The sequence below is a fragment of the Acomys minous genome (genome assembly GCF_964271855.1).
Source record: "Acomys minous genome assembly, chromosome: 1".
Taxonomy (NCBI): Eukaryota; Metazoa; Chordata; class Mammalia; order Rodentia; family Muridae; genus Acomys; species Acomys minous.
In genome coordinates, this window is record NC_140483.1 from 108,654,833 (window position 1) to 108,667,287 (window position 12,455).

Sequence of the window (12,455 nt, forward strand, 5' to 3'; positions counted from 1 at the left end):
AACTATTTTGTAGAACATGGCAGGTAGTAGATTAAAAACAGTGCAATTGTAGGGAGGACAGACAGTATTGTTAAGTCATAATCCTTTATAATAGTCAGCGTGAGGAGAATGGAGACATTACTGTAGCCAGTAGATTAAAAAGTTGGCTGCCATTTGGTATAGGGAGATATTTGCCAGGTTCCTGGAGCATCCTAAAGTGCTAATTGAACCACCTTGGGATACTTTTAGCATTTCAAAAGCCCCAACTGTGATTCTGTTTTTATCTGTAGTCATCTATACAAGCTGTCAGATTCCATTGTTTTCTTTAGCTGTTTCTAAGAAGAAAAATTAGCATGAATTCAGTTTTACATTAGAAATGTAGATTCTTTTGTGAAAAATGAACAAAACACTAATGATGTCCCAAGTAGTTCAGTCCCTTGTCCTCTTTACATATTTTCTGTCATAAAATGCAGCATTAATAATTGTATCAAAGTTTAGTTATTTTAGTTTGATGTTGGATGAGACTTAATACAAACATGTATGTACCAAGTACATGTTAATGTACACATGACATGAAAAGTGCTTTATTTAGAATACTGTTAGAATTTTGGTTCTTTATAGGAATAATTTATGAAATCCTATTAAATTGAATAGTAATTTAATAGCTGATCAAATAGAACCTTGTTAAAATGGGCTTGAATTTAGAAAATACTTAAGTATTGGCTTGGTTACAAATTCTGAATATTTAATAAGATATTGTTGCAAAATTTTTCCAGTCATTTGATTTTGTTTTAAAAAGGTGTTTCATATACATATTTGTTAGATGTTTCTTAAAAAGTTAAAATAATGTCTCAAATTTTCTCTTTCAAAGCATTATCTAAAAATGATATACTGTATGATGGAGACTGTGAGGAAAAGCCACATGATATTGTCCAGAGCATTGTAGATGAAATGGTGAACATCATCGTTGGAGGTAGTGTACTTCATTTGAAATTAGTTTATTCTGTTTTTCTGGATTTCATCTGACCATAGCAATCTTATAATGTGGAACCAAGGGAGTAAAGTTGTAAGTTCTCAAATTAGTGTTTGTATGTATGTGTATGTCTGCCAAGTGCAGTAGCCCCTCCCCCACACATGCAGGATGCTTTCTAAAATCTCTAGTGGACGCTTTCAGCCATCAGATAGCATCAAACCCTGTTTCTACCCCCTTTCCTGTGCACAGGTGCACAGATGTAATGCCTTTCCGTGCCTTGTGGTCAGAATGTTGGTATCTAAGTATATCAGCAAACCAGTAAGAACATCTTTCTCCACAGTTCCTATAATAACTTCAGCATATGACTTTTTCTAATTTTAGAAATTTTGTTTTTCACTTAAAGTACTTTGCCACTTCTTTTTTCCTTTTAAATACAGTAGCTTTTCCTACCTGGGTGTGACGGTATACACCTTTAATCCTAGCACTCAGGAAGCCGAGGCAGGCAGATCTCTGAGTTCAGTCCAGGATGGCAAAGGCTTCATAGAGAAACCCTGTCTGGAAAAACAAAACCAACCAAACAAAAAAACAAAGTAGCCTTTCCTTAGCATATCAGGACTTGACTTACTGGTTGAGGTCACTGCTAACTACAAGAAGGGATATTCAGATATTTACCATATGAGTTAAGCAATGGATCTGATAACTAAGGAAGCATTGAGCATCTGGGTAGCATAAAGAGATGATGAGATTTAAGAGTGATGATTCAGTATAATACATGTAATGTCGTATAACAGAAAAAAAAACATAGAAGCAAGTGAACAGGGTTAGAAATTTCAGAGGTAGGATTTTGGATTTTATTCTAGCACAAAGAAATCAGCATTGATAATCTTAGAACTAAGAATTTTGATGAGAACATCTTTAAGAAACCAAGTCTGAAAAAAAGAAGGCCTGTAACAGACTGGCATAGCAGTCTGACCTAATTATAGTAAGAATGGAACATGAGAGAAAGCAGCAAGCAATGACAGACTTTATAGCCATTCAAGTAGCTAAGGAAGAGAAAGTAAATAAATTACAGGATTAAGCTACTCCACAGTGTGTCCATTCACTGAGAAGACTCACAAGACTCAATGTAGAGTTGCCTTCATTGATGGGTTTTATTACAGCCGAAGGTACAGAGTAATGATATAAATGGAAAAGATAGACAAGGTATAGTCTAGAGGAAACTGGGCTCTACTTTCAGTAGATGGTGAAGCCATGTAGGATATTCTTAGTTCCTCCAGGATCAAATTATTGAATATTAGCAAAATGTTTATTATATATTTGAGACTTCAGGACTAGGGTTTTAATGGTTGTCACATAGTAACTTTCTGCCTCATAAGCACTAAAATTCGAAGCTCCCAAAAGAAAATTGGTCCACCATAGTGCAAACTGTTGTACAAATGTTTGAACTCAGTGAGCCACATTGATTAGCTCTGAATGGAAACACTCCTCAATTGGAAGACACCAAAGGATAACACTTAAAAGTATGCTTTTCTAAGTGTTACCTCTGTTCTTTATTGGTGGCCTCCCAGTTGTAAAACTCAATACATTAGATGTTTAGTGGTACTATCGGCCAAATTAAGTGATGGTATAGATGTTCCTGGAGCACTAGTACTTTTGACACACTGAATTTGACCTTCAGGTTATCTGTCTATATAGTCATGTGTATGAGACATGCAGTAGAAAGTAGCACTTTGTCCTAAACAGAGCGTGGTACGTTGTGTTAGTAAGCTTTATGTCATCATGTTGGGTATTTGAGGAAGTAACCTGAAGAGAGAAAAGGTATATTTTGGTTCACATTTTGGGAGGTTTGAATTCAAGATCCCTTGGTTCTATTGCTCCTGGGCTGTAGTGAGGCAGATACTTGTGGCAGGAAGCATGTGGTGGAGCACAGCAGCTTACCTCCCTCCTGGCAAGTAGGAAGCAAAGAGGAGGGAGTGAGGGACACATCTCCCAGTGACTGCTACCTCCAAGCAGTCCCCACCGACTAATGCACCTCCAAAAGCAGGCGTGCAAGCTAAGGACCATGGCTCAACACATGAGCTGCGAGGGACGTTTCATATTTAGATAAAGCATTCTGCTCCTTACCCCCAAAGGTTCATGGACATCTCATGTTGTAAAATGCATTTAGTTTAATTCCATGAGTTCTCAAAGTAGTAACAGTTATGGCATCATTTAAAAGACTTCGCCAAAGCAAATTCATAACTGTTGACTCCCTTAACATCAAACAGCAAGCTATAGAACTTTACTGTTGCAAAGGAGGGACAGGAAGCAAAGAAAAGTTGCAGCATATCAGGATACACAGTAAATCCAGTGGCTGCACCTATCAAAATACTTAAAATTCATAACCGTAACAAAATTACAGCTTTGAGTATCAACAAAGTAATTTTATGGTTGGGATCATGAGAAACTATTGAAAGGTTGTAGCATTAGGATGGCTGAGAAGCACTGTTCTGGGCTTTCGTAGCACACTACCCAAACTTTTCCAAGTTCTTCTTTAAAACTTGCCCCTAAAGCTTTGACTCATACTGCTAGTAAAACCATACTAGCAACTGTCACATCTTAGTACTTATGTTCTGTCTTAGACCTTTTGTCATAATTACAAATATCTGGGAGAAATAATTTTAAGAGGAGGAAAGCATTGTGTCAGCTCACAATTCCAGGGAATGTTTACTTGGCTCTGTTGCTTCTGGCCTGTAGCAAGACAGAACATCATGCTGGGGAATATGTGGTGGAACAGAGTACCTCATCTCATAAGAGGCAGAAAGCAGGGTGCAGGTGGTAGGGGGGATGACAAGGACATGACAGCCTGTACATGCATACCCCCAGTGACCTACTTCCTACAGAGTAGAGTGCCTTCTAAAGTAGCATCACCAGCCGGGGACTAAACCCTGAACACACAGTCCTATCATATCTAAATCATAGCAGGTGCCAGTCTATTAAATTGGTAATTGAAGTTCTAACATTATCCAGAGGGAAAACATAGAGACTAAAGAAAGACACTGTGGTATTAGGAATATTAATTAAAAGTATAAAACATTTAAAACCTTGTAGATTAAGAGAAACTAAAAGTGTTCCATGCCCATATAGTCTTTTAAAATAGTGCATTACAGGTCATGGGTTGGCACAATATAATCTGTGTGCCAATTCTTGTTTGTTTGGAGAGCACTGTGGGTAGAATTGGGTTCTAGAACATGCTAGGCCAGTGTTCTAGTTTTGGGGTGCAACCCCAGCCGCACTTGTTTTTATAAATAAAGTATCACTGTAATGCAGCCATGTTGCTTTTGCATTGCCTTCCATGGTTACAATAGAGACTGTGTGACTTATAAACCCTGAGATATGTACTGTCCCATGTGTTACCGAAAAACCTTGCCAGTACCTAATACAGGGTATTATACACTAGGAAGTAGAAGTTCTCCCATTGTTCTGCAACATTTTACTTAGAAAAGTCTCAAAAGTAGAGAAAATTTCACAGAGAGGTATTATTTAACTCAATTCACTATTTAACACTTTTGCTACTTTTGCTTTATGTCTTTACATATAGCATGCATATATAGGTCTTTGTTGAACCATTAGAAAATTGGTTGTGTACATTGTGACATTGCACCCCTGTATAATACCCAGATAAAATATATATTTTCTGTAAGTAAGGACATTATCATATATAACCTCAATTTTATTTTGTATACCTAGGAAAATTGCCACCTTTTAAAGAATATCTAAAATAATTAAGAAATTTCCCACTTTCTAAAAAATGTCCAGGACCAATCTCAGTATACTCTTCATATACTATACATGTATTTGATCTCTTTGGCCGCAAGTCCTCTGGCCTTTATCAAAAAGAATTGAGTACTTGTTTGAAAAGAAATAGGTAGATAATAGCTCAAGTTCAGCACAACATCTCACTGTGTTAGCATTCATTAAAGCCTAATGTGGTGAGTTAGTGGAAATTTAAAGTAGGCTCCTACTGATGTCATCCAGAATACCCATCCGTCAGCTAAGTGTGCTTATTGCCAGTGCAGCTTATAGACCATGTTGGGAAGCACGCCACGTGTATGTTTGCATGGTAGTGAATACACTACCTTTAAAAAGTCACAATATATATTACACTTTGCTTTTCTGCCACTGTCTGATTTTAGATACTTCATGTTTTTATAAGTACACCCCAGTTCAAACATACATACATGAGTGTCTTTTCTTCCATTTTAGACATGGGAGAAGGTTCTGCTATAAGTGCAAGTACAGATGGCAACATTGGAACTATAGAGGATGGTAGTGACAGTGAGAACATTCAAGCAAATGGAATCCCAGGAACACCGATTTCTGTTGCATATACACCATCGTTACCTGACGACAGACTGTCTGTCTCCTCCAATGATACTCAGGTATACATGGGGTGAAGTAGAGAGGAAGAAATGGATGGTCTGCCAGTACCTTGAGCAAATGTTCCCAGCTGATGCTTTTGGCCAATTTCAGCTTGTGGAAATAAAAGGTTGGGTTTTGAGTGGATTTCTTTCTTTCTTATTGCTATAACTTAGAGCAGTTTGTTCTTTTAAAATGTATTAATAGCTACATTCCAACTGCAAGTTGTATTTTATCTGTGTACACAACCCCTCACCCTCACTGAAGTTACATTTAAGAGGAACATTCTTTTCACAAATTATGGGAAAATTACAGTATCATAGGATAAGTAAAAGCATAAGAGTGCAGGGCATTTTATCTGAGTCTCTGCTCAAAGCTACAAAGAAGTCAGTGTGGGTAGGAGTGGCGGGCCTTCCTCCTGCTTTACTTTATGTGCTTCTAGTCTTTAGGTTTGCAGACGAAGGATTCTAGAGATTTTCTTAGTTAGGTTGACCTTATCCAGTAAATGACTTTAAAGATTACTCCACTTTTTACCAGAGTCAATTAAAAAGTATGAGCTTGAAAAATTTTAGACGTATGCTTGATGTCAAAGAAGGAATATTTTAAAGAATGTATTTTGAAGGTATTAGTTTAGTGTTCGATATAGCATATTAAAGATCAGTATGACAGATTGTACCTCTGATCCTTCTTGTACCAGGAAAATACCACATCAGAGTCAATAATACGCAAATGACTTATGCTAAGATATGTCTTTATGTTCACGGTATATTAACTTGTTTAGGAATCTGGAAATTCTTCAGGACCTTCACCTGGTGCTAAGTTTTCCCACATTTTACAAAAGGATGCCTTTCTAGTGTTCAGGTCATTGTGTAAGCTGTCAATGAAACCACTGTCAGATGGACCACCTGATCCAAAGTAAGTCATTACCATTTTGCTTACAAGGTTTTTAAATTTAAAACTTACTGTAAATATAGTGTTTGGATTTTCATGTGTCCTGTGGATTCTTTTCTTTTTCTCTTTTTTTTTTTTTTTTTGTGTGTGTGTGTGTGGTTTCACTTGCTTCCTTATTTGAGACAGTTCAGTAGATAAGGCTAGCCTTGAGTTTGCAGAGATCTACCTGCCTCTGCATCCAAGTGCTGGAATTCAGACATGTGCCATCATGCTCAGTCCTGTGGATTCTTAAAATTTTCATGAGGGAGATATTTACTTTAAAACATACATACCAAAAATAGTTGCGTTCTAAACTTTTAGATATATATTTTATACAATTTGAGAAAGGATGGGCAGTGATATAGAATAGTGAGTACACAGTAGGTGTGTCAGTGTATGTTACTGAGTGAATAAATGAATGATTTATATTTCTACATTCTGAGTAACTTTGGAACTATTAAGATCTGATGAATTACCTTACAATGATTTCTGTCTTCACTTGTACTAAGTGTACAAGTGTACAAAGTACTAAGTACTTTGATATAAGTTAATTATCTAATTCCCATCAAATGTAGTTCTCTTTCTTTCTTAATTGAAACAAGGTAGAGCCATCTAGGAAGAAGAAGTCTCAGTTAAGGAATTGTCCCCATTAGACTGGGCTATGGGCAAGACTATAGCACATTTTCTTGATTGGTGGTACGTGTAGGAAGGCACAGACTACTGTTGAGTAGTGCCAACTGGGTCCTGGGCTCTATAAGAAAGCAAGCTGAGCAAGACATGAGGAAGAAGCCAGTGAGCAGCACCCCTCCATGGCTCTGCTTCTGTCCCTGCTCCTGGGTCCTGCCTAGAGTTGCTGCTCTGGCTTCCCTTGATGACAGACTTCAACTTGGAACTGCAGCCAAATAAACCCTTTCTCCCCAAGTTGCTTTTGATTAATGTTTTATCACAGCAATTGAGCGAAAACTTCAGCACCCAGGAAAGTGCCATGTTTTATAGGTTATAATGTTCATATGTATTTACATGATTCTAGTGCAGTTTATTCCTGCTTGCAGTTAAGCCGTAGAGTGATTAGAATGACCTGTTCTCTATTGTTGTAGTAAGATACATCACACATGACAGTGTTAGGAGAATTTCTAAAAGAAGGATGTTTGGGGAAGGAGTGGCTTGAAGAAAAAGATACTAAATAGGGAGAAGTAAGCATGCCTACTTCAATTTAAAAAAAATCTTTGTAGTGGTTGAGTTTCTAAGGCAACTCATGTCTAGAGACTGTTATTACAAAAACTGGAAAGCTTGGGAGATTGCTAAGTGAGTAAAGCACTTGCTACCCAAGTGAGAAGACCTGAGTTCAGATCAACGCAAACAAATACTCAGAAGTTTGCCTGGTGTACACACAGCATCAAGCAGTAAAGAGACCCTGTCACAAATAGGTGAGAGGTAAGGACCAACACCCAAGGCTTTCCTCTGACCTTGTGTATACAAGCATGCCTACACAAACATAGTTTGCCACACTCATGCATGAATCTGTACATACATAAGCAATACATACATGCATGCATGCTGCATGCATATGTATATACACACACACATCACGCTGGTCCACATAGAAAAAAACTCTGGAAACTTTGTAAGGTTATGCAAACATACACATATATAAAATGTGGGTTTTTTGGGTTTTGTTGCTGTTTGGTTTTTCAAGACAGGGTTTCTCTGTGTAGCCTTGGCTGTCCTGGACTCTCTTTGTAGACCAAGCTGGCCTCAAACTCAGAGATCCACCTACTTCTGCCTCCATGAGTGCTGGGATTAAAGGTGTGTGCCACCACACCTATATAATTTTGTTTTGTTACATTGTTCTGCTTTAGGGAGAAGCATGTTTTAGGTTTAGAAGCAAAATTTTTTTTTAATGTTTTTAGGCTCAAATCTCAAGAGTCAGAAAAATAAGTTATTGCTTCTTGAGTATTTTGAAAATAGCAACTTTATGGAAGTAGGATTAAGGCTATTAATTCTATGCTAATAAGAATGTTTTTTAAAATCTAGTTCTCATTAAAAATTTGACAATTTTGGCGTTTCACTCTGAATTAACGAAGATCTACTTTAACGATTTGAAGTTAGTAGTTTACAGAAGATTCAGGTTGGGTTTCCAGCATCCACAACCAGGCAGCTCGCAGCCAAGTATAACTCCAGTCAGGGGATCTGATGCCCTCTTCTGGCTTCTAGGACACCTGCATGCATGTGATACACACAAAACTACGCACGCGCACGCGCGCGCGCGCACACACACACACACACACACATACAAATAAATAAATATTTCTCTTTAATCTGAGGTATAAGGTCTTAGAAGAAAGCTCAGTTGGTACAGTGCTTGCCTTGCCAGCATGAGGACCTGAGTTTGATCCTGTTTTGTTTTTGTTTTCTGGATTTTGTTGTTGTTGTTTGTTTGTTTGTTTGTTTGTTTTCGAGACGGGTTTCTCTCTGTAGCCTTGGCTGTCCTGGACTCACTTTATAGGCCAGTCTGTCTTTGAATTTACAGAGATCTGCTGCCCAAGTATTGTGATTAAAGGCATGCTCCACCATGCCTGGCCTGGTTTGTTTGTTTGTTTGTTTGTTTGTTTGTTTGTTTTAAGCCAGACTTGGGAGCATATAGTTATAAGCCCAGAGATAGGATTGCAGGACCAAACACATTCCAAGAGTTCACTGGCCAGGCAGCCTGTCCTTGCTTGGCAAGTTCCAGGCCACTGAGAGACAGTGCCTAAAAAAGCTGTCTATGGTGCCAGAGAAATGGCATTCCAAGTGGTCCTTTGTTGGATCTCCACATGTTAGGATTATTACTGAAGATCATTTTTGCTGTGATTTACTCCCAAATGTTTAGTTTTCACAAGTCAAATGTAAAAATTGGAATTTTATAAAATCTGAAACTTTTATAGGTACACAGTTTTGTTTTTCCTTCTTTTCATTTTCTTGCCCTGCTAAGCAATGACGTATGGAGAGTTTCAGCTCCAATTGTGATTTGAAACTACCTATCAAAAATTGCAGACATGAAATTTCCAGCTTGATTGCTCATCAGAAGTATAATTTAGCCACGCATGGTGATATAGTCTTGTCATCACATCTCTTGGAGTCTGAGGCAGGAGGATTGCCATATGTTCAAGGCTAGCTTGGACTATATAGTGAGAAACATGTCTCAGAAAATGTTTTAATTTATCAGATAAGACGATCATTTAATCCTTAAATCTTTTGTTAATTCTGTACATAACAGGTGCGTAATAAGTACTTGAAAACAAGAACAAGCTGATCTTTTGAGCACATACTACCTAAAGGGCGTTTTGTTCAAGGATAAGAATAGGAAGTTGAAGCACATGTGTAACAGCACTCAAATACTAGAAAATGGCAGCCTGCAGGATCTAGTTATTATAGGAGTTGAGCAAAAAAGGACGCTGTGGGGTAACTTGGAAGTAGTAGGCTTCAGAACACCCAACATGAGGACTTTTCAGTATGTATTTCCAGTCTTACCTCTCATTGTTTGTAATTTAAAACAGCATTTTGGGGTACTAATACTTCTGTAGCACATTTAGAGTAATAGCTAGCTTGGCAATATGACTTCAATAAAAGGTTCTGATACCATTGGCTCTAGCTTTATTTCAAAGGAGGTAGCATTTTTTGTGATAAACTATTGATATAAAATTAAGTATTCCTTAGTAGGAATACTTAACTCCTTGACTGAGATTAGTGAATTACTTGACACAACTATAAGCATTTTAAGTTAGAAACTAAGAGCAATGAAGTCTCATATACTATGTGAATGTGGCTGAATACAGTATTTGGAATAAGTTTTTTAAAAAGTCCTATAGCATTTAATTCTCTGCCTTTGAAATACTGCCTCCAAGTGAATATCTTTGGTCTTTTCAACCTAAGGGATAATTTTCAGTGGGAGAAAAAAAAGTATGTGTATAAAAATTAATTGAAATGTTAGGTAATCAACAGAAGCATAACACAGAACCTTGAGCAGATACCTTCACTACGTGCATGGTGATCTGTAAGGATTATAGTTGTGATGTTAGTACCATGCTTCAGGAAAAAAAATAGTTTTGAAAGAAAGATACAAGGCATAAATTCACAAGTTATTTTTATCTTTTCTAGGGGAATAATAAGCTTATGTTTAAAATACTTGTAGTTTTTAGCCATTTAAGAAGCATGTGGAGCCAGGCACAGTGGTACTCGCCTGTAGTCCCAGCACTGAGGGAGGAAGAGGTAGGCCAGCCTAGTCTACAAAAGCCAGTCCACAGGGCTACACAGAGAAACCCTGTCTCGAAAAAACAAAATAAGCATTTGGATCTGCATGTATGTATATAACAACTTTTAATTTTAGGAAAATAGAGGCTATGAATCTTAAAGAGAGTGAGGAGGGGCATATGGGAAGGTTTGGAGTGAAGACAGGGAAGTGAGAAATAGAGGAAACTTGCAAAGACAGCATGGAGTGGTGTGCCTGCAGAGGAGCACCTGGGGTGTGTGCAGCGCACGGCGGGGCTGCGGCTACACTGTGATGACCGTGTGCGTGTACTGTGCTTTGTGTTTCACCTCGCAGGTCCCATGAGTTACGGTCCAAGATCCTTTCACTGCAGTTACTTCTGTCCATTCTGCAGAATGCAGGGCCTGTGTTCAGGACAAATGAGATGTTTATTAATGCTATCAAGCAGTATCTGTGTGTTGCACTCTCAAAAAATGGAGTCTCATCTGTTCCCGAGGTTTTTGAGCTTTCCCTTTCCATATTTCTTACTTTGTTGTCAAACTTCAAGACACACCTGAAGATGCAAATTGAGGTATGTTCTATATTTAGACATTAACTTTTAAGGTTCCTGTTGGCTATTTCTTTTGTTTCATGTTATATTAGCAAAAAATGAAATCTTCCCATAAAATGAAAAAATGTTTATGTGTTATGTGCTTCATTTTGTGTATTCATTTATTTGGCTAACATATGTCTCTGAAGTGCTAGGTATTGGTTACACAATAAGGTGCAAAATTAAGGAACAGCATTTGTGTTCAGGAAGTTTGTACTAGCTGAAAACGTGTGTACATTTAAAACAATAGTACTTAGAAACTGAAAGAAAGACATTGTTAAAATAGTGGCATTATCTTTATAAGTTACTCTTCTATGGTTTCTGTCAAAATTCATTTAAATACTATGGGAATGAAACAGTAAGGACCTTTAGTTTTAAGTCAAAAGTTTGTGTCTATATTTGTCTGTCATATATTTGTGAAAGAATCCTAGGCATTTGGATTAGTGATTAATTTTATCTAATTTTCCTCCACTGTCTTCAAAAACTGTAAATACAAGTGTCAAGCAAAAGATTGGAATTTGTACTCCTGTAATAACCAGAAACCTTCATTTGATGATGAGATGATGATTAGATAATTTGGGGGGCTGGAGAGATGACTCAATGGTTAAGGGGACACTGGCTGCTTTTCCACAGGTCCTGAGTTCAGTTCCCAGCAATCACATGGTGGCTCACAGCCATCTATAATGAGATCTGGTGCCTTCTTCTGTCATGCAGACATACATGCAAATAGAGTCCTCATATGTATAAATAACTAAATCTTCAACTTTTTTTAATTAGATAATTTTAGCTGGGTGCAGTGGTGCACACCTGTAACCTCAGCACTTGGGAGGCAAAGGCAAGCAGATCTATGTGAGTTTGAGGCCAACCTGGTCTCCAGAGTAGGTCCAGGACAGTCAAGGCTACACAGAGAAACCCTGTATAAAAAAGGGGGGGGTGGGGAGAGCTCCTTTTTAGGCATAGGATATTAGAATAATAGTAATTGCCTATTAGTCCAATTTTGTAAACTATGGGTAGTGGCTATAGTTTTTCCTACTTCTGTAAATTTGTATCAACATCTTTCTAGGCATACCCAGAAAAAGGATTTTGTCCATTAAGCAGTTGTGAGCAGACAATTTATATATAAATGTTTATCTTAATCTTGTGTACATTTAAAAAATAAAAACTGAAGGAAAGAATGTATAGCTTACGATAACTCTGCTGAGGTGCCTGTGCCTACTGGATCCTGTTCAGTTTCTTAGACCTTTAGGTCATATTGGAAAATAGACCTATATCCCTGTGTTTCATGGATTTTCTTGTAGCACTTGTTTTCTTATTCTGATTATCAAAACCTAAGTTTGCAA

General features: G+C 37.6%; 1 protein-coding gene across 1 annotated transcript in view; it reads left to right on the forward strand.

The window, feature by feature from the left end:
* Positions 1 to 12,455, forward strand: part of ARFGEF1 (ARF guanine nucleotide exchange factor 1) — an 81,780-nt gene that overhangs the window by 24,899 nt on the left and 44,426 nt on the right. The window contains exons 7-10 of the mRNA XM_084772893.1: positions 851 to 952; positions 5,198 to 5,373; positions 6,132 to 6,265; positions 10,863 to 11,097. Of these exons, the coding sequence (XP_084629019.1) occupies positions 851 to 952; positions 5,198 to 5,373; positions 6,132 to 6,265; positions 10,863 to 11,097 (647 nt within the window). The remainder of the gene's footprint in view (positions 1 to 850; positions 953 to 5,197; positions 5,374 to 6,131; positions 6,266 to 10,862; positions 11,098 to 12,455) is intronic.